Raw genomic sequence first — 21,152 nt, 5'->3', positions numbered from 1 at the left:
GAAAAAAAAAGGATTTCAATGCCACAAAATAACTTATGTGGTAGAGTTTAAAGATAGTTTCTGCCCCTTGGAGGCAGATCATGGGCTAAGCAAGAAAGCCTAATGTTGTAGGCCTCTGGTTGAAGATAAGTAAACTACATCTTTTAAGGCAAAGTATCCTATTTCATGGTATGTGCTGTATTTATCTTGCAAGCATTTAGTAAATTTGTGCTTTAAAGTTCGAACCTCACTTCAACTATACTATAGAAAATAAAGGGCATATTTATTAATTCAACAATTATATTGAATACTTATGTACCGTTTGTTAGACACTGTTGTGAGTGTTGGGTATAAATAAGTGAAAAAACAGATGTCTGCTCCTATGAAGCTTGTAACTCTTGTGAGGGAAATCAGAAAAAATGTGATTTGAAGAAGATACAATCCTTTAAGTTGGGGCAAAGTCATAGAAGAAGGTTGATGTACTGTATGGAAGTCTAGAAAAAGGAAATCTAAAGAAAATGAATTTATTGGTATTTTGGGGCTGTTTTTTGGGTGCCTGCCTAGCTAGGATTACCAACCAAAATAGTTTGCCTGGGACTCAGGATGCATGACTTTCAGTGCAAAAACTGGGACAGTTGGTGACTCTATTTGTTGGCCAGGACCATCCCACCCTTCCTCTGAAAACTATTCTCCCAAACCATGGGGGTGGGTCCTGGTAGCCATTTGCTATACTAGTATTTGAGTAGATCAGGGTGGATACTTGACCCATTACTGGCCAATTAGTTTATCTTGAGAAATTGAAAGCTCAGAATCTAATTGCACAGCTCCGTAGTAAAATTACACACACTTCTGTCATTGAGATCTTGAAAACAAATCCGGTTTTTTACTTTTGGAAGAAGTTTCTCTAACTTCTGTTTAATTCTCTGAGGCAATCTCCTTCTAACAAGTTTTCTCCATCTACCAATTTTGCTTAAGCTAATTTAAATGGATTTTCTTTGTTACCAGGAACTTAACTAAACCAACTCTCTAGGTAAGGGTATTTCCAAGTCAAGACAAGCAGCTGATTATTTAGAAACGTTTCTAGAATATTCCTCAGGCTTAATGGAAACCTCTTGGAATTAGCTGGCTAACTGGTTAGAGTACTATATTTTCATCTTGAATGGACCTACCCACCAAATATATTTCTAATTGTAGATTAATAAATTATCTTGGCGATTTTTTTTTTTTTTAAAGCATAATCAAAGTGTACAGATTGCTAGAACCCATTGGTCTGATACATAATCCCGCCATCTTTCCCATGGCTACATTAGTTGCACATACACGTAGGTGTCCGGTTAGCTTGTGAAAATTCCACAAGTCCTTTTTCTTCAATTCAGATTTGTTGCAAATTCTGCTGCATTTCCTAATCACAAAGGATTCTTTTCATTTGACCGTAATTAGTAACTGGGTATTAGTTTCTCACAGTAAGGTTTCCTGCCTTTGGAACCACTTCCAAGCACACTTGCTGTCCTGAGGTATCTTTTTTTTTTTTTTGGTCCAGTTTTGGTTATTTCATGCTACAAGCCCCAACCTTCTAAGGTTACCAGTAGGCCTTATCTATCCTGTGTATCTTAGTAACCCTCACTTCTAGTGTCACTCAGGTAAACTATGCTGTTACATGATGTACATTGAAGCTGAACTAACCCGACTTTTTCCCCAGCCCTTTTTCAGTGCTCAATTGTAGCTGTGCACCAGAATCACCTGGGTAGCTTTCTGAAAACACAAAATCAGATCCTGGACTAGACTGCACTCCAGCCAGAGCTAAGCAGACTATTTAGGCAAGTGCTTCAGAAAGCCACATTTTTAAGAAGCTCTCCAGTGAATTCTGATGCACTACTGGCCTATTTAGTCCCTTCAGCAGGGCAGGGTCCTTCAGATAACTTTTAGCAACTTCCCTCCAAATCCTCAACAAGACTTCATTCCTTTCCACTTTGTAAATTTAGAATCTTTAGGAAGTTAAATTAAAAAACTTTTTCTGATCATTTTTCCTTTATCATTATAATCACTAACATATGGACACCTACTAAGTGCTAGGCATTGTACTTAAAATACACCAGACAATGCTTATCTCACTACCTCAAAGAAAACACCACTACTCAGGATTAAGCATGTATTTATTTAGTTCAGTTAACACAAACGTACATAGTTTCATTGAAACGGTGTAGCACTCTTTGCCAACAAACCATACTGGAATTGTTGGCCTCTAACAGTACAGTGGGGATATTTATACTATATACACAAAGTTAAACACACTCAGGTTTTCAAAGTTCTTTCATGACACTGGATCACATTTGATTTCATTACATAGATCACATTTTGATTACTACTGCATTTTGAAAATTTAGACCTTAAAATTTAAATAAGAGATCTGAACTTATACCAAGTTTTCATGAAAAAATTTGATACCCAACCAGTTATTGCAAATACAATTTAAACAAGTGTTTCTTCAGTATTTGTACACAATTTGCCAATTTTTAAATATCAAATTCTGTACAGGTACTATTGGGTACAATTTTTATAGATACATAATGTGAATTCAAAATGCAGTTAAGTTACAGGAATATATACACGTGAACCCAAAACCCAAACCTGACAGTATATACAACCTATTTACAAATACATATGAACAGACAATATATGTACATAGATTATCATAAATATTGAAAAATAGGTTAGCTTTAATGGATTAATGTTGTTCTATAAATAACATTACAGTTATAACTGAAACATCCACGGAAGACAGTAATGCAAAATGAAGTGACAAGACAGTGGTTTTAATACTGAAGACTGCTCATTAATGGGAATTCACCATTTAGGAACCTCAAGGCAGACAAGATAGCTCCAAGAAAATCATGCATTGAAATTTACCCAAGGCAGTTGATTTTGAACCTCAAACCACCAAAGAGGATTGGAGGAGCCTCCCCACATTGATTTGCTATGAGGATTCTTTTTTTCCATTCCTTCCTTGGTGCCATTGCTATTTCTTCCCATGTGAAAGGATGTAAAAACTGTAGAAAACAACTTTTTACTTGGTGTTGTTCCCCGGCAGGTCTTAGATACAAAATCAGCAACTCTTTCCAGGAACTCAAGTGGAAGTGCCAATTCTTGGTCTGAACTAGAGGTGAGGTTCTGGATTCGAATGGAGTGCCCATGTCCAATTAAATGAAAGCAGTGCTGTAGAATTCATCTTCTCACTGCCGTTTAATTTCTAGATGGTCCTCAATTATTTTATCTTCGTAGAAACAAAGAAAAGTGGACCATTGGTTTCACCCAATGTAGCACTACAAGACGTCTTCCAGTTCCATAACGGTCTTTAGTTACAACGTATCTTGTCTGTAAATTTAGTCACATATAATACAAGAATGCGTAACATAAACCATGTCTGCCACATTTCTGGTCCTTGCCCAAAACTAAAAATGTTTAGTTCAAGAGAAAACCTTACAGCCAGATGACCAATTGATGATTCCATTATTTGCTTCCCTCAACCACTTAATGGAATTATGTATATTAGATTTTAGACATTATGCCTGATGAGCAAAGTACCACATTATTTAATAATATATTCACCATACACTGTAACGTACAATAAATGTGCTCTTAAAGCCAAGTTTCAAAGTAATGTTTTCACTCCTAACTGGGATTGAAATGGAAGGATGAACATGCAGTTGGACCAAAACAACTACTTACACTCAGTTTGCACTGTTGTTCCTAGCTAACCATTTGTTGGATGTAAACAAATAATTCTACATTGTACAAGAATGAGATGACAATCCAGTGCAAATGAGTTTAAAAGCTTACTGCATGAGTAACCCAGTGGCCTATATGAACAGAACTTGTATTATACCAAATATCGGCGTAACCTGTCTCTATTGTAGACAAAACATGAACACAACTAAGCCATATAATTGTCAAGTAATTCACACTTCCAGTAGATGAGCATTTTGAAAAGTTGTACTCTCTGGATAAAACAGTTTTGGCCTGTTGCCATCAAATGCCCATTTTCAACTGCTGGAAGCAATCTCAAAAAAGGGCTGGCCCAAAAAAAGACCCAGAGCTGTCAATACAACTCTGGAGACAGATGCAACCGAATAAACCCTGTTTTACCCAATTGCACTATTTGGTACCTCAAAATTAGTTATTTTATTTCCCACAGAAACATCTGCATTATCTTCCAATGTAATAGGTTGAAAACATAAATATTTCAGTCTGAATGAACCAAATTATTTGGGAACAGAGAAGAAAAGTAACAGAGTTCATCTGATTTGTTATAGTAATAATCAATTATCCTTTAAGTAATGTTGAGGTTGAAATGGAAAAAACTATGCTAATTCATGGTACAATTTTTCATTACATCATTTTCTCTAAAAATTATTTTGGGTAAAAAGTATTTGGCTTTTTATGCCTACAAAAGGCAAATTATTTTGTAATATTAATATTCATTTTTAAATATCAATGAAATTATTTTATGGAATTTACTGACAACCATTTCTGGATAAAGTTCAAAAAAAGCATTTCTTAAAAGTAAAATAGTGCTGCCTCTGAGGTCTTTAATTATTTTTGGTACAAAAAATAATTCTGTTTTTCTCAATGGCTATTTCAATACTTTGCTGTAAATTAAGAATTGTTTCTCACATCGAATGGTTCCATTAGGCACATTCAAGTAAAATCATAAAATATCCAAGTTAAACAATGACACAGCCAAACATGTGGCCTGATAAAAGTTAAGAGTTCGTCCATTCTCTGGAATGGAATAAAATCGTCACTTCCCCTAACCCGAGACTCGTGGTTTTGTTGTCATATCCATTTCTAACATACAGATAAGTTTCTTTAAAAAAAAAAAAAAAAAAAAAAAGAAGAGTTCACTTATTCTGCACTCAGAAGAACCAGCGAGGAATCTGCACTTCAAAGGAAGTGTAGGTGAAATTTCATAGTCATTGAGAGTTGACTCAACACTGGCATCAGATGGACTATTGGAGTTTGAGTGGTGCCAGTTAATGGCCACCTCCAGGGGCATTGTGTACCCAATCCAAAACAATCAAAGCCATGCTTCCGGTCATCACCACTATCCCACTTAACAGGAAGAACATAGCCTGCAATGAGCACACAGAGAAAAGCACAGAGAAAACTGATAAGCAAACAAAAAAAATATATGCTAAACATTTCTCTTTCTTTTCAAAAGGGACTTATAATTATTAAAGTTACATTTATTCTATAACATTCTACAGAATTACAGTTTTACCTCGCTAAATAGAAACTGCTTTAAGTGATCAAGGAGTTATCTATAGTTCAAAAGAACTGTACTCTTTTTAAGTCTTCAGAACTTTCACATTTTTTCATTCCTTTCTCTTAAATGAAAAGGGAATTTCCTTTCTGAATAAAACTGCTTCATATAGAGCTGGACTGGGTTTTTTGAGTAAAAACTGGGTTTCAGAGTAAAAACTAAGTCATGAAATCAAATCCAAGTTATGCTAAAATGCAGCCTGAGACAAAGCCAGAGGTCTTTCTCAGAGACATTAGTAAGTTTACTTATAATCCTACTCCCTTCAATTACTGCCACTATGTAATTTTCAGTAAAAGAAGATAAATTAATGGTTTATAAACAATTCTAGTACCTTAATCAGAACATAATGGTAGTGGAAAATAACAACTGAAAAGAAGTGTTTCCTAAATATCTCCACCAAGAGTCTGGTACCAGAACCATGCTGTTTGTGGTTAGCATATCATACTCTTTGTAACCAGTTGTACTTTAGAGTAAGTACATAATAGTGAACGCTACAGACAGAAGGCCCCCCAGAGCTTGGCTTTGAAGATGGTCAGTCTTATTCAACTAAACACCCCACTCTTTCCTCTTCTATATACTCAATGCCCATTTAAGTGCCTGTCACACAGTAGGCAGTATAATAAATATTAAAAGCTGGGTCAGTGTCTTTGCTTCGCTCTTTATTTCTATTCCTCCCTCTAAAGTATCTAGTAACGTTCTAGCAATTAACTTAAGTATTTTATTAAATGGCAAACTATCTTTCACCTCCCCTCCACTCTCCAATCTTCCATCTGTAAAATACACCATTACAGAAATGTTTTCTAGAAACTTAAAAGTGAAACTACAACAAATGACAGCTAAGAGACTAAAATTAAAATCAGCTGGGAGAATTTCTAACATTAAAAGGTTACTACGACTTCCATAGTCATAATCTTGCACTCACCCCAATCTTTTGTACAGATTTCATAGGTTCTTTCTTCACTAACTTGATATAGAAGGCAGATGGAAGAATGAAAATCAACATAGCAGCTGCGGATGCACCTGTAAAAGAACATTTACCATTTCTTGAGAATTCAATAAATCACTTATTAATGTTTTAATAAAATTCCTGGTATTTGAATCAACTTTCATACTTTTTCTAAAACTTACCAATAAAACCAAAGATATCCCTAATAGTTGGGACAAAGATGACAAGCAAATTGGTAAATCCCAAGAGAGACACTGTAATGAGACTATGACGCCACCAACTGAAATCTTTTGCTGCACACAACAAGTGAGTTATGGAACTCCGGATCTGCAAAATAAATAAATAAATAAATAAACAATTTCAAAAATCCAGCTTTAATTAATGAATGAATTCCCAAGTAGTAGGGAATGTATCTAAAACAGCAATTATTTCTAAAGTAAAATTGTGGCCCCTCCTCTGCTGCTGTTTCCTAAAGATCTGAACGCATAAAGATCATCCTGTATCTTCAATTATTAAAAAATGCCCCATGTTTTGAAAACCCACAAGGTATCAAAAAATCCCCTTCAAAACCACCACCAATTTGGTATTGCTCTAGCAGTGTCTCCCTATTCCCAGAAGATGAAAATCTCACAAATCTTCACATGTTTAAAAACTCATACACACTGAAAGCAGGGCTGGTGATTACTTACTGGGAAAATAACTACTGGTACTGTCAGGGTGACAGCCATTAACACAGCCAAACGGACAATGAGCAGAAGAACATCAGTTCCCACGACAGCAGAGTAGGTATGAAGCAATTCTGACTCAACGTGTTCTATGGAGAAAGACAAAACAACAACAACAACAACAACAAAACCTTTAAGTGTGCCATTTTCCCTGGAGATCAAAAAGAAAATCTAATTACAGTGAAATTTGCACCAAAGTTATTAGCTACTCACAGAAAGACTACAAACTAAGAGGCTAATAAGATTAATTTGGAATTAATGGTTAATGCAATTAAAATAACATTGAAGGAAAATTTTTCTAAATACCAAGAAGAGATTTAGCCACATGACCCCCATTAAAAACAACAGGAGTTAAAACAGCTAAATCCCACAGTTTGGCTTAAACTGAGTGTGTGTTTTATACAGTTTGAAGGTAATGGGAGATGAGACAGGCAGAATGAATTCAGAGGCAAGCACATCATACAAACATGTCACCAAATGATTAATGGTATGTTTTTAAGTGTGGATTTAGAAATTACTAATACTGTACAGGAAATTCTAAGGTCTAAATTCAATTTCTCATCACAAAATATAAAATATACCACAACAGACTGTATTTTTAAAGTGATGGAACTATACACAGAAAAGCATCAATTTCATTTCAATAAGTGTTTATTGTTTTTTTTTGGTAAACTAGGCATTATTTACCATAAAATGTCAGGTATCCAAAGAGGGCAGCCAGCAGATACATGAGAAACATAGCAAAAAATGAAATCTTGGACACATTCATCATTCTTCTACGGCTGCGGCTATGTAAATTCAAAAGAAAATGCAAATATATATTTTAGCACTAGTTATAGCAGTAGTCTAACATTTTCCCAATAAATTTATATAAAAACAAAGTACTCACCCTTTTAACTCTTCATAGATGGGAAGAACAGCAGGATGACAGACAAATGAAAAGGTCAGAATTGGCACAGCATACACAGTCTGAAAAAAAAAAAAAGTAAAAATCTACTTAATATCCTGATGGAACTAACTCAAGTGTTGTCACAATTCTACAGCTTGTAGTTTTTAGAACTAATCTTATAATCAGTCTAAAATAAATAGTTTCTTTGCATAATTAGCCTTCATTCTTCTAATCTGTTCAAGTGTGATCAATATCCTAACTTCTGAATGTCAACTATTGATACCATATTATTTCATTTCTCAATCTATTTTAAGATGTAAACTAACACTGTCTTTACATGCCTCAATCACTAGCTAATCACACATATTCTAAAAAGCATCTATTATGCCTCCTCCCTTTACCATGAGTTATTTTTCAATTTCCAGTGAACAGTTTCCCTCTTTTCTTCCCTAAAATCTTCCTTTGAGAAAATAAAGATTATATTTATATTTAATTACCTGTGAGTTGAAGATAAAGTAACGTGGCGTGCAAGAGTGACCATCAGTCATGTTAAATTCCCCAGCAGATGCAAAAGCTCTTGGTTGTGTTAAGGTGCTGTTTACTGTTTCATTAATTATCAAAGCCACTTCCACAGGACAAGGAATCTGAAATTTCTTGCAAATCACCTGAAAATATATTATTTGCATTTGTTAGACTGAGTAACGTCACAGGGCTTATGAAAAATATTTTCTAAAGAAAAATTATACCTACCACAATCAGAAAGAACATCATACACAATAAGGAAAGGCCACTGGTATATCCCAAATATCCTATAAGAGGGGAAAAGTAAAATCATTATTAGTTTAACGAAATGAGTTTAGAACGACTGTATTTTCTCCACTGAATAACTCGATTCTGTTGTGAAGATTTTAGGCACTAAAGTGTGCATACAGTATTAAGTTTCTAATTCTTACATACTGATACAAAATTATACTCGTCAAAACGAAAATAATAACGGAAAAAAAACCACCATTTTGTATTACTTACAAAGCACAAGATATTATAAATGTCCACAAAATATTGTGGCCCCTTGGTAGCTATCATATCCTGCTAGGATTTTGAAGGAACTGCAGGTGTTGCAACGCTGCAACTCCCAATGTTTTTAGGGCTTTTGAGCTCTCATTAATTTCTATTAAGAGAAAGCTAACTAGCTGAGAAGAGGTTCTCTTTAGAGACAGGTTTGCTCACCTAAATTTCTCAGCAGCGACAAAGGAAGAATGAGCACCAATGACACCAGGAGAACCAAATAGTCACCGTTCAGATACCACAATCTAAATTAAAGAAGAGAGAAATAAGGTCAACACCAATCACAAATATCCTCAGAATAATATAAATATCTTCTAACAGGACTCATTTTATAGAAATACCATTAAAAAAAAAAGGTTTGGAAAAAGCATCTCTTATTCAAGACAAGAATAACTTTTTAACTTTGTGTGCTAGATGAATATTCACTCAACTTAGAAATGGTGTATGGAACAGTGTAACTACTGTCCAACTGTTTGCTCTGGGAAGACTGCCAGCTGATTCATAACATAAAATGCTTCTTAAAGGCTTGATACTAAAACAGGGAACACAAAGCTGCTTTGTTAAGCCAGTAATCTTATCTTTAAGTACTTTTAGAAAAATTGTCCACCAACTTTGTTATACCTTTAAGCTTGTGATTTCTAATGCTGGAAATAAAGAAATTTTAAAACAAGGTGTTTTTTTCCCCAGGCATTTGTTAGCAAAACTTATTAAGCATTTCAACAAGGAAATATTTTTATACTTAGATAAAATGCATGAGCAGAATCAAAAAATACAAAACTCAATCCCCAAACCAGGACTTATTCCAGGTTGTCAGAGTATGTATGACACCTTGACCCACCTTGACTCTGAAAATATCCAAGAGATCCCTTCTGAACTTATTCTAATTGTGAATTCCAATTCACTCACTTTAGCTTTAAGGACCCCACAGAAAAATAATATTTAAAGATCAGTTTATTAAACTAAATTCCTAAAGCCACACCAGAGATAGCCACAACTCCCTATTTTGAGGTCATGTGCTGCATGAAAGTCATGAAATAAATTATCCCTCCCCGTGTTTACTTTAGGGAAAAACCTCTTAGTCCACTGGGATGATAACTTTGCTAGAAGAATAAAGTTTCTATGTTTTCTGGTAGCCTGTATTAAACAGATAAAGCTTTAAGAATTTCAAATGTATAAAAGTCTGACAGCGATTGATTCTCAATGTAATTCAAATTTTCAGTCCTAACTTAGGTTGGGGTATATGTTCAATAGCTGTAACTTCTTAAGTGTGAATATGAAGAGAGAAGAACGCAAATTCCAGAAAACCTGTTTATGCACACAGATTAGAAATCAGATATGCAGTGTTATAGGGCTAGCCACTGTCTTTCGCCTTTCATTCTCAGAAGTTTAAATCAGTTTATAGGGGACTTCTTTGTCAGTTTCAACAGAAACATTTATGGAAAATTTATTGATAATCATTCTGTATCCAACTTCAATAAAATGTAGACTATAATTGTTTCTTATGAGTAACCTTACTTAGCACCTACCCAGTTGTATCTTCAATGTTCATTAATGCCTGGATCACCAAAGGTAACTCATATTTCACTATGAAGAGGTAGCTTGACATAGCTGGAGGAAAACAAAATTATACCATTACAAGTGCAAAATGTGGCATGTGACACTAAAACTCACATGTCTCTACTCTGTGCTACACAATGAGCAAAAAGCCTATCCAAATCACCTGTAAAAAAAAAAAAACAAAAACACCTCTTACCTCCAATGTTCTGCATTGTAATTGATCCAGAAGCTGCAAGCTTTCCAACCAATCCAAATGCCTTATATCCCAGCTGTTCATATAATAAAGACCCTACAATTTAAGAACACAGAAGCATGAAGCAGGTACTTTATAAAAGGAGAAAATCATGATAGGTACACATTGTTTTAGAAGAGTCAAGAATGCTACCATACCTCCTTCATTGGCAGTCTTCAAAAGGAGATGAACAGAATACAGGGAAAATATTGACACAAATATCAACAGAATTCTGATGAGAAAAGGAAAAGACACAGGGTTATAAACAAGCATGGCTATATTTAAAGACAACTCTTTTTAGTTGGTTAAACAACATTAGATATGGAATTTGTCCTTTTGTGCCAAAATGCACTCAAGAACTGGTGTTCCCTCTCCTGCTACCTGGAGTGTCAACATTGTCCCTCGCCTGGCACTAAAAACTTGCACCATGCCTCAGGTGATAGTTTCTACAGTATTGGTCAAGAGCAAGGATGTTCCACTGAGCCAAACATAGCAGGAGATACTAGAAAGCCCAACTTCCCAGTGGTGGAGTTATGAGAGTGGTGGTTGTATTTTGATTCTGGCACCATAATAATCAAATGTATGCTTGCCACTTGCGTCTTCATAGTTCCCTTCAACTGTAAAATGTCGACACTATCTGCCACTAAACCCTGCCCACAGAAGGTTCTTAAGAAATTCACTTGAGATAGGTTCAGGAAAAGTCTTGAGACCACAATGGACTGTATAGATAAGGAGAGGAATGGGAAGGGGGAAATGCTACTAACAGTTTAAGTGTCAGGCACTACAATCTTTAGTAACAACTCGGTACAAATCAGAGAAGCAACTACTTACACTGCACCCCAGAGTAAGGAATACAGGCTCAGTATTGTCAGAAAGTTAAACAATGCCTGTGCTAGAACAAGCAGCCTATCAGACTGACTGTTTTCTCCCTTGAACCTTTCACTTGGATTGGGAAAAAAAAAAAAAAAAAGAACAGAGAATGACAAAAGGGACCGTAATGTCACTTGGTTTTCCTTTAGGGTATGGATTCTCTCTCGTTCCAGCTTCACTTTCCTTCTACCCAGGTAAGCCAAGAAAAATAGGGATTGTTTTTTTAAAACGAATAAAGAAATCAAAGAAACACATAAAAAACACTGCGAACGAGAGTCACACGGTTTTTGACTCTGTATGGACAAACTGTACACAGAACCATTTAAGGTGCTGGTAAACAAACTGATGTCTATTAAATGCAGGAAGTGGCATTAAAGCTACCTTTCTAATGCCAGAAGTCTTAAGGGGTCTAATCTGAGGGGACATCATGAACCTCACTTCTAGCTGGAGAAACTGTTGATTTAATTAAAAACAATTAAGTCCTCCCATGTCTTACACAAAAATGACAATGCGGGAGAAATGGACTTCATAATCTTTGAGTTCACTTTCAACCTCAAGATTAATTCTATTTAAGGTTACCTACAGAGTTGTTTGAGCAGACCATGACACCCATGCGGCTTTTGGACCATTTACGTCTATATTTCTAAGTATAATGGAAGTACTGATGAAAAAACTCACTGTAACAATCCTCATTATTATTTAGCCATCTACTGAAACAGTTAATCAAACAAATAATCACCTATTAAAGTACAAGTAATTCCAAAAGTGCAAGGGTATCATCAATATTTTGCCTTTACTAATGAAATGGAGGTGCCACTTTCTCATTTAAATTCTGCACTATAACCACAATGGCAACATTTTAAAATTGCCTACAGTCTTTATACCAAGAGCTAGGAAGGGTTTCAAATACTTAACAGCGATGCCATTCAAGTTCCCCACTAAAAACTTTGAAATTCTGGTGTCTTTTCTATTTAAATTCCTGGACCTTCAGCTTAATAAGAGGTCTCAAAAAGCCTCATTCTAACGAAGCAAGCCAGACTGAGTCCTTCTAGTACTCAAAGCCAGGCTTAACTTTAGTGTGGAATTTCACAAAGCAGAACTTTGCAAAGGTCTGCTTTTCTTTTCATGCACATTCTATCATGCTGGAGAAAATAACTTGAGTAGAAGGCACCAGTCAGCTAACTAAAACAAAGCGGCTATTCCATGCTATGCATGTGTGGTTTCCTCATCTGTACAAAAAAGGTATTAAGTTACACACCCTCCACAGAAATTACCTTCACCAAGAGTCCATATGTACTTAAACTTAACAGCTATGACAAACATCATTGAAAAACACATGTTTAAACTTGCATGTATTTTTGTTTTGTGCTTTTTCTGGAAATAAGGTCCGTATTTTTTCCACCATATTCTCCAAGGGTCAATAACCCCCAAATGGTTAAGAACCACTGCTCCAAAGTCTTCTGTACTTCCAATATTCTACCCAGGTATTTATGCTGGAAAGGACAGGAGTAACTAATTCTATCTGGGCAATTAGGGGGAAAAACATTTAAAAGAAGGTACTTATTAAAATATTTTTTTGCCACAGCATGTGGCAATCAAGCAGCTGGAAAAAACAAACATTAAAAAAAACACATGTACTGCTTTTCAGCGTCAAGAAAATTATGACTCACTTGTCTGAAAACAAACATGTTCCAGGCCAGGTAAATACCACCACACCTTATAATTTAGAATAATTCTTTTTCTTATGCATGTAAGGGGTCACAGGTCTTTGGGGAGACTTTGTCAATTTACCAAACTAATTTAAAGACACTATGCTTATTAATATTTTTGGCTTCTGATTTTGCCAGAACAAAATTTGTAGCTACTCTGGATTCATCAATAATTCTTTTTTTTAATATCCAACATCTGCTACAACTTTATTCCCATTGACTTAAAAGACTTCTGGCTTTGTCTGTTTTAAGTGTTGTCCTATTTTTTTCTACCTGTAGTAGAATGAAGAGAATTGAAGTTCCTTATACTTTTAATTTTAAGCAAAGAATTTCTACTTTTAAGTCGACTACTTCAACTTTAAACTCAGTTTCTGGAGCCAAAATATATGTTTTACCGTCATATTAACTGCCCTGCGTGGCAGACTCACTACTTACACATACTTACATAAAAAGAGCAATTCCAGTATTAGCCATGGCATAAGAAAGCCCAAGGATTCCACTGCCCACAATCGCATTGCTCAGATTAAATACTGACATTCCAAAGGAAGTAGTACCTGGATGCTACATAGAGGGAAAACGATAACCAAACATATAACAATAATTAAAAGGAGAAAACCAGCTTTGGGCAAGTTAGATTTGACATCTAAAAGTAATACTATTCTTTTACTCCTTAAAGCCACAGACAAACAAATAATTATTTTTGACTTACAAAGTCTGTTTCATATTTCTTCTTCCCCAAATTCGATTCAAGTAAAAAGTTCTGGTTTTCAGGATCTACATCTGCATAGTGGCTGCAAAAAACATATGCATATATAATTGTAAATTGTACTAAGAAATATACAGACAATAATAAACCAGATTGCTTTAATATAAAGTAGCCCCCCCCCCCGTAGTACTTGTCACAACACCGTTACGTAAATGTACAAATATTAACCAGGAGTCAACTTTCACACGAGATACTGCCACTCTAATAAGACAACCGCATATTCATTCGGAGATCACGCACTCTTTCCCAATGTTACAGTAAATTAAGCAACGGAAGCAGAATCCTAGGTACTCTGTTCCAACTTTTTTTTTTTTTAAAGTGCACAACTTCTCCCACCTTTTCAGAGCAGCTTGCTTGGTGGGGTAGGAGTAGTTGAAGTCGCTGTTGGAACTGTAGCTGCTGCTGTCCTCATCCGGGGAAATACTGAACCTTCCCATTTCGGTTTTCTTCATACTGAGCACCGGCAGGAATCGGGTGCGGCGAGCAGCTCTGGGATCCTTTTGTCCTTGGGGGTACACCGGCCTGCGCGGCTGCCTGTGAAGGTAGAGGCGGCGTCAGGATTGCAGAGCCCGCCCGCCTGCCGCGGTCACGTGACGCCGCCGGGAGGCGCAACTCGGCTGATTCATCCCCGGCCAGGCGAGTGGAAAAGTACCAGCCGAGCGCGAGGGGCGGGGGCGCGCCGAGGGGCGGAAAAGTACAGACGGCGGAGCCGCGAGAACAAAGATGATCCCATCGCGGCGCTGCGCCCGCCGCGGCCCCTTCTCCAGCGGATTTCAGAGTTTCACCCTCTCCATTGTCCTGAGTCGGAGCGGAGGGGGCTGGGGGGGTCTGTTTTGCTTTTCCCCAGCCGCTCTGCTCGTGCACAAGACGCAGGACACACATCCCGCCCAGGCACTGGCTAGTGTCTATGCAGCCTAGGCACACAGCTCACTCTAGCATTCGGAACAGCAGTGTCGCGGAATCCGTCCTTCACTGCCCGGCGCCCCCAGAGGGGAAAAAGCCTCTGCGGCAGATAGCATTCCGCCTGAAGGAAGCGGAAAGGGCTGACATATCCCTCTCCAGCCCAGAAGGGGCGAACGCCTGGCCCCGGGCGCGGGGGCGCCGAGGAGGGCTTGTTTACCCGCGCACGCCGGTGCCCTCGAGCACACCCGTCCACAGGCATTTGGCTCGCCAGTGCTTCGCCGGCCGGCCCCTCCTATGCCCGGAAAGGAAACTGATGCAATATCGATCGTCGATTGTCAAACGTTCCCGGCCCCTCTTCCCAATCCTGGCCTCTTTTAATAAAAGCCGAAGCCACCTCCGCCACCCCCAGATTCCTAGCCCCCTGGACTTAATTTTTTTATTAAAGCAAGTCTGTCACAAGACTTGCCGCAGCGGAGCCGCGGGCCGGGCTGGCTCCCCTCCCCCTAACGGGAAGATGCGGCTCCGTGTCCCCTCCCCCGCAAGCCCCACGGGGCTGCCACCCCCGTACGGCCGGCCGGGGTCGAAGGCGGGCCCCGACAACCGAAAACGCCCGCCACGGGAGGAAACGGGCCCCGCGGTGGCCTTCCCGCCGCGACCCCTCCCCCACTCCTGTCCGGGCCCCGCGCCCTCTGCACAGACGCCCCCCGCGCGCCTTACCTCGGTGGTCTCCGCTCCTATGCCCCGGAAACCTCACGCAAACGTCTTCAATGGGGTTGTTTCAGTCAAACAAAAATTGTAAGAAACAAGCAAAAAACCCAAAAAATCCCACAACAGGCAGAACAAAATTTTAAGAGGAAATGGCAAATTGCCGCCTCAATCCCCCGGCGTCCGCCGTGTCAAGGAAAAGGCGCGAGTGTTCGGGAACGCGTGGTCGGGGTGCCAGCGGCGGTGTGGGGAAGGAATTCCGGGGCTGCGGCGTCGCAAGGCTCTGGAGCAGCTTTTGCCAGCAGCGGGTTATAGCGGCACCGGGCGGCCGCGTCAGTGGGCGGGGCGACGCGGCCGCCCGGGTGCCTTCTCTTTGTGTATCAACACCACCTGGGTCCGCCCCGGCCGGCCCCGCCCCCGGCCCCGTCTCTCCGCACCCCCCGCACCCCTTCTCCCGCGGCCCACTCGGGCGGCCCCGCCTCGCCCGCCGGCGCCCCGGACCCTCCAGCAAAGGCTGAGCCCACTCTCTCCAGCTTCCTAGAGAGGCTGGAAAGACCCACCCCCCCATGCCTCCCGATGCCTATTCATTTCAGCCCCGATTGGTGTCCAACACACGCGATTGAGGAGCCGTCTCTTTGCAGTTCCCTTCGGTGCCAGTCACCAGCAGTCTCTGCTTTTGGGGAACACATCAAGGCTTTTTGGGGACACATCCCGTCCACCAAACCCTTTCCTGACTTATTTTTGTGATTTATATTAGGGTTTTCTCTCGCAAACTTGGGCCAAGGCAGCAACGTTGTCCTGGTGGTTTCTGTTCTCGTTCTTTCTTTTCCACCTAGACCTGCTTTCACTCTTCAGAACTAGCCTGATTAGGTCGTTTGGGAGCTCCGTTTGGGGATAGCCTTTCTGTACGCATGGAAAACCCTACTAGGGAAAAAGTTACGTTCGGACCAGCAAGCCAGACTCCTTGAAAGGAAGGAAGGCCCGATTGGGGGTCTGGCTCTCCGGAGGCCGTTTAGGAGTCCCCAGTTTTCCCTTTGCCAACACATCGCACTCATCCACCATCCCCACCCACCAATTTGAAAGCTCTTCTTTCCCTCTTCGCCTCCCTTTCCCTGCATTTACAAAGGCTCTGCCTTCCTTGGAATGCCCGTCTGAGATGCTTTCTCCTGGGCCTGGCCCTTTCCTTCGGTGGCGATGTGGTCTTGCTGAGCACGGTTACTAGGGCGCCCCTTCGCTGTGGAATATTTGGTGCTGCCGGAAAGGCAAGAGTCCTTCCCTTGCGGGAAACAAAGACCCTTCGGGAGAGAGAAATGTTAGTTGAATGAATGAATAAACAAACGACTTTGACCTACTGCTCTCTTCCTTTTGGGGACGTGGAATAGATTGGGCAGGGCACAGAGGAAAGGGTTGGGTGTGATCACAGTTTTTGCTTTCAATGTTTTCCTGAGGAAATCTGTACAACTGCCTATTTCCGTGGCACGTGAGGATTCGGTGCTGCACCAGTGTTCATGACTGACAGGAGAGGTCCTGATTTCTCCTTTACACTTCTGTGCTCTCCACTCCAACCCTTCTACTCTGGTCGCACCAGTCTCAGTTAAACAATAGTCTTTCCTGCTTAGTGCCTAACCTCCCCTTACCCCCTCAAATGCCATCGTCACTCAAGACTTACTCACTGAGCCTCAGGAAAGCCTCCCTCTGCCTTTCTTAATCTCTCCCTTCTCAAACCTCTTTTTGCAGGTACTATTTTCTAAACCATGTGGTGCAGGACTTTTTTTAAACCTATGCTGTCTTGTACTCAAAATTGTTCAAATTTGTCTGTAGTCTTGTCTACCCAAGGAGATTGTGAACTCCCCGAGGGCAGGTTTGGAATTTGACACACAATCAGGGCCTAAAAATTTGATTATCTTCCTTCCACATACAGTCCCTGGTAACAACAATCAACTTTTCTTGTCAGAAAAACAATCTTAGTGGTGGTTTAGAGAGGAGTCCCAGGAAGTTCCTTTATATCGGGTTTCAACTGATAAAAATCAAAAGGTTTTAAACCACTTTTTCATTCCAGGTGAATCTACGGTCATTCCTCTGCCCAGTCAGAGGTGGTGAGGAAGCACTCTGGGTCAGTGGTTATGGCTGTCAAGTAGCACTCACAATTACACCTCTTGTCCTTTGGACTTTTTGGTGGTTTGTATTGCAACACATATTTGAAAGAAGCACAATACCTGTAAAATTGAGAGAGTGTGTGTGTGTGTACTAGGGGCGCTGTAATCTTGATCTGATCTCTGTGATCAGAGCCTGAACAGTAAATGACAAAAGAGAAAAGGAGGGGTTGAAACTTCCATTTTCCATTGCCAGTTTGATTCATGTTTTTCAATGGCCAATCTGACTCAAGTGTCTTCCAACTAAGGACTAATGTGCTTTGGGTTTTTGCTGTTATGCTTTGGCTAGAGTGCATGAGACACAGTGCCCTCACCTGATTTCTGGCCAACTATATCATTAAACGCCTGTTGGTCAAAGTGCTACAATTTTGTTTGATTTCTAAGCTAATGTTCTAGAAGAACAGTATTTTTCAAACTGCAGAATGGGACCAAGTAGTGGATAGTGATGAATTTAGTGGATTATTACCAGCACTTTTATTTTTTTTAATGCAATAGAACAGAATAGAATTTTTAAAAAGATCAGTATGCCTTATATAGTAATATTATGTCTTATTTAGTAAATCTTTTATTTTGATTATGTATAAATGTGTATTGAGTTGTGATGTAAAATGTATTTCTTGCTGTGTGTTGGAGGTCAAAGAACTTTGAAAGCTACTGAAAGTGAAACAGCCTATTCTAAGACAGAAAAAGTCACAAACAGTTGTCAATTCTGCATTTTCAGCAATGCATTGTCAAGGCAGGTTATTATAACTTTTTAGTGAGGGTAGATAGCTCTTTTTGGAGAATTATTTGACCATTTATTACCTGATAAAACAGAGTGGTTTTGTTTCCTGGAGGCTGTAACTAGTTAACCCTTTTCAACTTGTTAAACAGCTGGTCTTTAGGATAACCCTCAAAATTCTGTTTATCCAACATTTCAATTTGCCTATAGTGGGCTTAAACGTTAAATTTGCTTCTCTCTACCCTCTATTTTCAACTGAATGGTTTCATTCTTTGGTTGGCTTCCATGGCTTTCTTTGATGTGGCCCAACCTATATTTCCAAACTTATCTCTTATTATTCCTTGTGGTAGGCAGTTTCTAAAATGGCCCCCAATAAATCCTATCTCCCAGTATTCACACCTATTTGTTATCCCCTCTCCTTGAGTACGGGCGGGGTCTAATGATGCATTTCTATTCCGCAAAAGTGATGACATGCCACTTCTGAGACTAGGTTACAAAAAGACCGTGGCTTCCGTCTTGCTCTCTCTTGCTGGCTTTCTCTTGTTCTCTCCCTGATTTGCTTTAAGGGAAGCCAGCTGCTATCTTGTGAACCATCCTACAGAGAGGCACTTGTGGCAAGAAACTGATGTCTCTGGTAACAACCAGGAAGGACCTGAGGCCTGCCAACAGTCACATGAGTAAACTTGGTAGCAGATCCTGCCTGGTTGAACCTTGAGATGACTGCAGTCCCAGCTAATATTTTATTTTAGCCAGAGGACCCAGGCAAGCCCAGCCTGGAGTTCTGACCCACAATAATAAGTAGTAATAAATATTTATGGTTTTAAGCCACTAAATTTTGGCACAGTTTATTACCCAGCAATAGATAACTAATACATTCCTCTTTATGTGCGGTACGCTTTTGCCAAGATGTATTCCTCAGTGTTCTCAGTATAAACCATTTTCCATTTAAACCATTCCCACTGCTTGGAATGTTCTTCACACCTCCTCTTCCCTTCTATTACTATATATCTAAATTCTATCTTTCCTTTGAAGCCCGGTTTAAATACCACAACTTTCATTCGCTCTTCTTTATTTGATGACCTGTTCGAAACTGATCTCATTCTGCTTTCAACTTAGTTATTCATAAATATCTTTTTGTGATGCTTCTTTTTGTGTTGTCTATGTACTAGATTTTTGTTAGTGTCTTTCCAGGGTAGACTCTGACTGGCTAGTCACACTCAGCACAGTCACTTGTAAAAAAAAAAAGGTACTTTTTTAACACATGCGTGATTTAAATACATTTTTTCTTTATATTCTTTACAGTATCTTTTACCACCTGAAATTGTGTTAAATACATTTACTTATTTACTTGTTTATTGTCTGTCTCCCTCACTATAATATAAGCCCACGAGGGCAGGGATTTAATCTGTTTTGATCACTGCTAGCTCCAGCACCTAAAACGGTGCCTGATAATACATTTTTACTAAGTGAATAAGTACAGGAGTAACTAGTTTTGAGTTTCTCTAGAACCTGGAGAAACTATAATATGTCTAAAGAGCATAGATCTCATCCCCTACTGGCGAAAGTGGAACTTTTGATTTTCCTATCAAAACTGTTCCTTTTCTACTCTTTCCAATCTAGAAGAGTAAAACTGCATGATTCATGAGAGAACTCAGGCCCCAAACCAGGGAGTCATCTTGAGTCCTCCTTTTCCTCAAATATCCAATTCATCAGCAAGTTTTGAGGGCTCTACCTCCAAATGTATTCAGAATCCTGCCACTTCTCACCATTTCCCCTGCTCTGGTGCTAGTCTGAGCAACCATCACCTCTCTCCTGGATCACAGCCTTACTCATGTGTGGGCTTCCATTCTTGGTGCTCACAGTCTACTCTGCACCCTGCAATCGGAAAGATGATCTCAGACCATAAATCAAATCTCTTGCTTAAAGGGATAAATCATTTCCCTTACTTAAAGCCCTCCAGTGACTTCTAATTGCAATCAGAATGAAATCCATATTCCTCACTTAACATGGTCTTACCTGGTTGTGCCCTTCCTACCTCCTCAACCTCATCTCCTACCACCTTTTCTCCTTTTTCACTATGTACTAGCCACACTGATTTTCCTTTTGTTCCTAAGACACACTAAGTTATTCCCTTTCCAGGGCTTTGCGCTTCTGTCCCTTCTGCCTAGAAATCTCCTTGCCTGTATATTTGTATGGCTGCCTTCTCATGTTCAGATCTCACCTTAAACGTAACTGCCACAAAAAAAAAAAAAAAAAAACTTCCTTAACCATTCCAGCAAAAGTTGTTCCTTGCACTCAAGTTTCATTTCCCCATTGTCCTATTTCATTTTTTATTGCATTTTTTTTCATGATATGAAAACATACTGTTTAATGATTTATTTGCTTGTGATCTCCCCCTTTCAGCATCTTCCTTCCCAAATCCCTTTCTGCAATGTTAACTACACGAGGAAAAGAAGACTTGGTTTGCTCATCATTCAGTCTTCAGTACAGTGCCCAGAACAGTGCCTGATACACAGGGGTTTAATTAATTAATACATTTAACTTTATTCCTCAGTGCCTAGCACATAATAAACTCTGAATAAATGTCTATTGCAATGGTTTGAATAAATGTC

General features: G+C 39.2%; 1 protein-coding gene across 1 annotated transcript; it reads right to left on the bottom strand.

Annotated features, from left to right (window-relative positions):
- Window positions 1–2,114: 2,114 nt before the first annotated feature.
- Window positions 2,115–15,973, bottom strand: SLC38A2 (solute carrier family 38 member 2). The gene is made up of 16 exons (XM_063074743.1): window positions 15,679–15,973; window positions 14,395–14,592; window positions 14,002–14,083; window positions 13,738–13,853; window positions 10,872–10,945; window positions 10,678–10,770; window positions 10,451–10,532; window positions 9,087–9,169; window positions 8,610–8,668; window positions 8,357–8,524; window positions 7,860–7,939; window positions 7,658–7,758; window positions 6,935–7,059; window positions 6,428–6,572; window positions 6,222–6,319; window positions 2,115–5,108 (listed from the first exon to the last, which is right to left on the bottom strand). The coding sequence occupies exons 2-16, from the start codon at window positions 14,508–14,510 to the stop codon at window positions 5,010–5,012; spliced, it is 1,521 nt and encodes a 506-aa protein (XP_062930813.1). The 5' UTR covers window positions 14,511–14,592; window positions 15,679–15,973; the 3' UTR covers window positions 2,115–5,009.
- Between the last annotated feature and the right edge of the window lie 5,179 nt (window positions 15,974–21,152).

Source organism: Cynocephalus volans, chromosome 12 (assembly GCF_027409185.1).
Source record: "Cynocephalus volans isolate mCynVol1 chromosome 12, mCynVol1.pri, whole genome shotgun sequence".
Lineage (NCBI taxonomy): Eukaryota > Metazoa > Chordata > Mammalia > Dermoptera > Cynocephalidae > Cynocephalus > Cynocephalus volans.
The sequence above is the reverse complement of the archived record's forward strand: the minus strand, read 5'-3'. Positions and strand labels throughout refer to the sequence as shown.

Coding starts and splice junctions, on each gene's coding strand:
- SLC38A2 (XM_063074743.1), bottom strand. CDS start 14,510: ATGAAGAAAACCGAAATGGGAAGGTTCAGTATTTCCCCGGATGAGGAC. Junction 7,940..8,356: donor ACTTTATCTTCAACTCACAG/GTAATTAAATAT, acceptor TTTTTTTTTCAG/ACTGTGTATGCTGTGCCAAT. Junction 5,109..6,221: donor AATCTGTACAAAAGATTGGG/GTGAGTGCAAGA, acceptor TGCTCATTGCAG/GCTATGTTCTTCCTGTTAAG.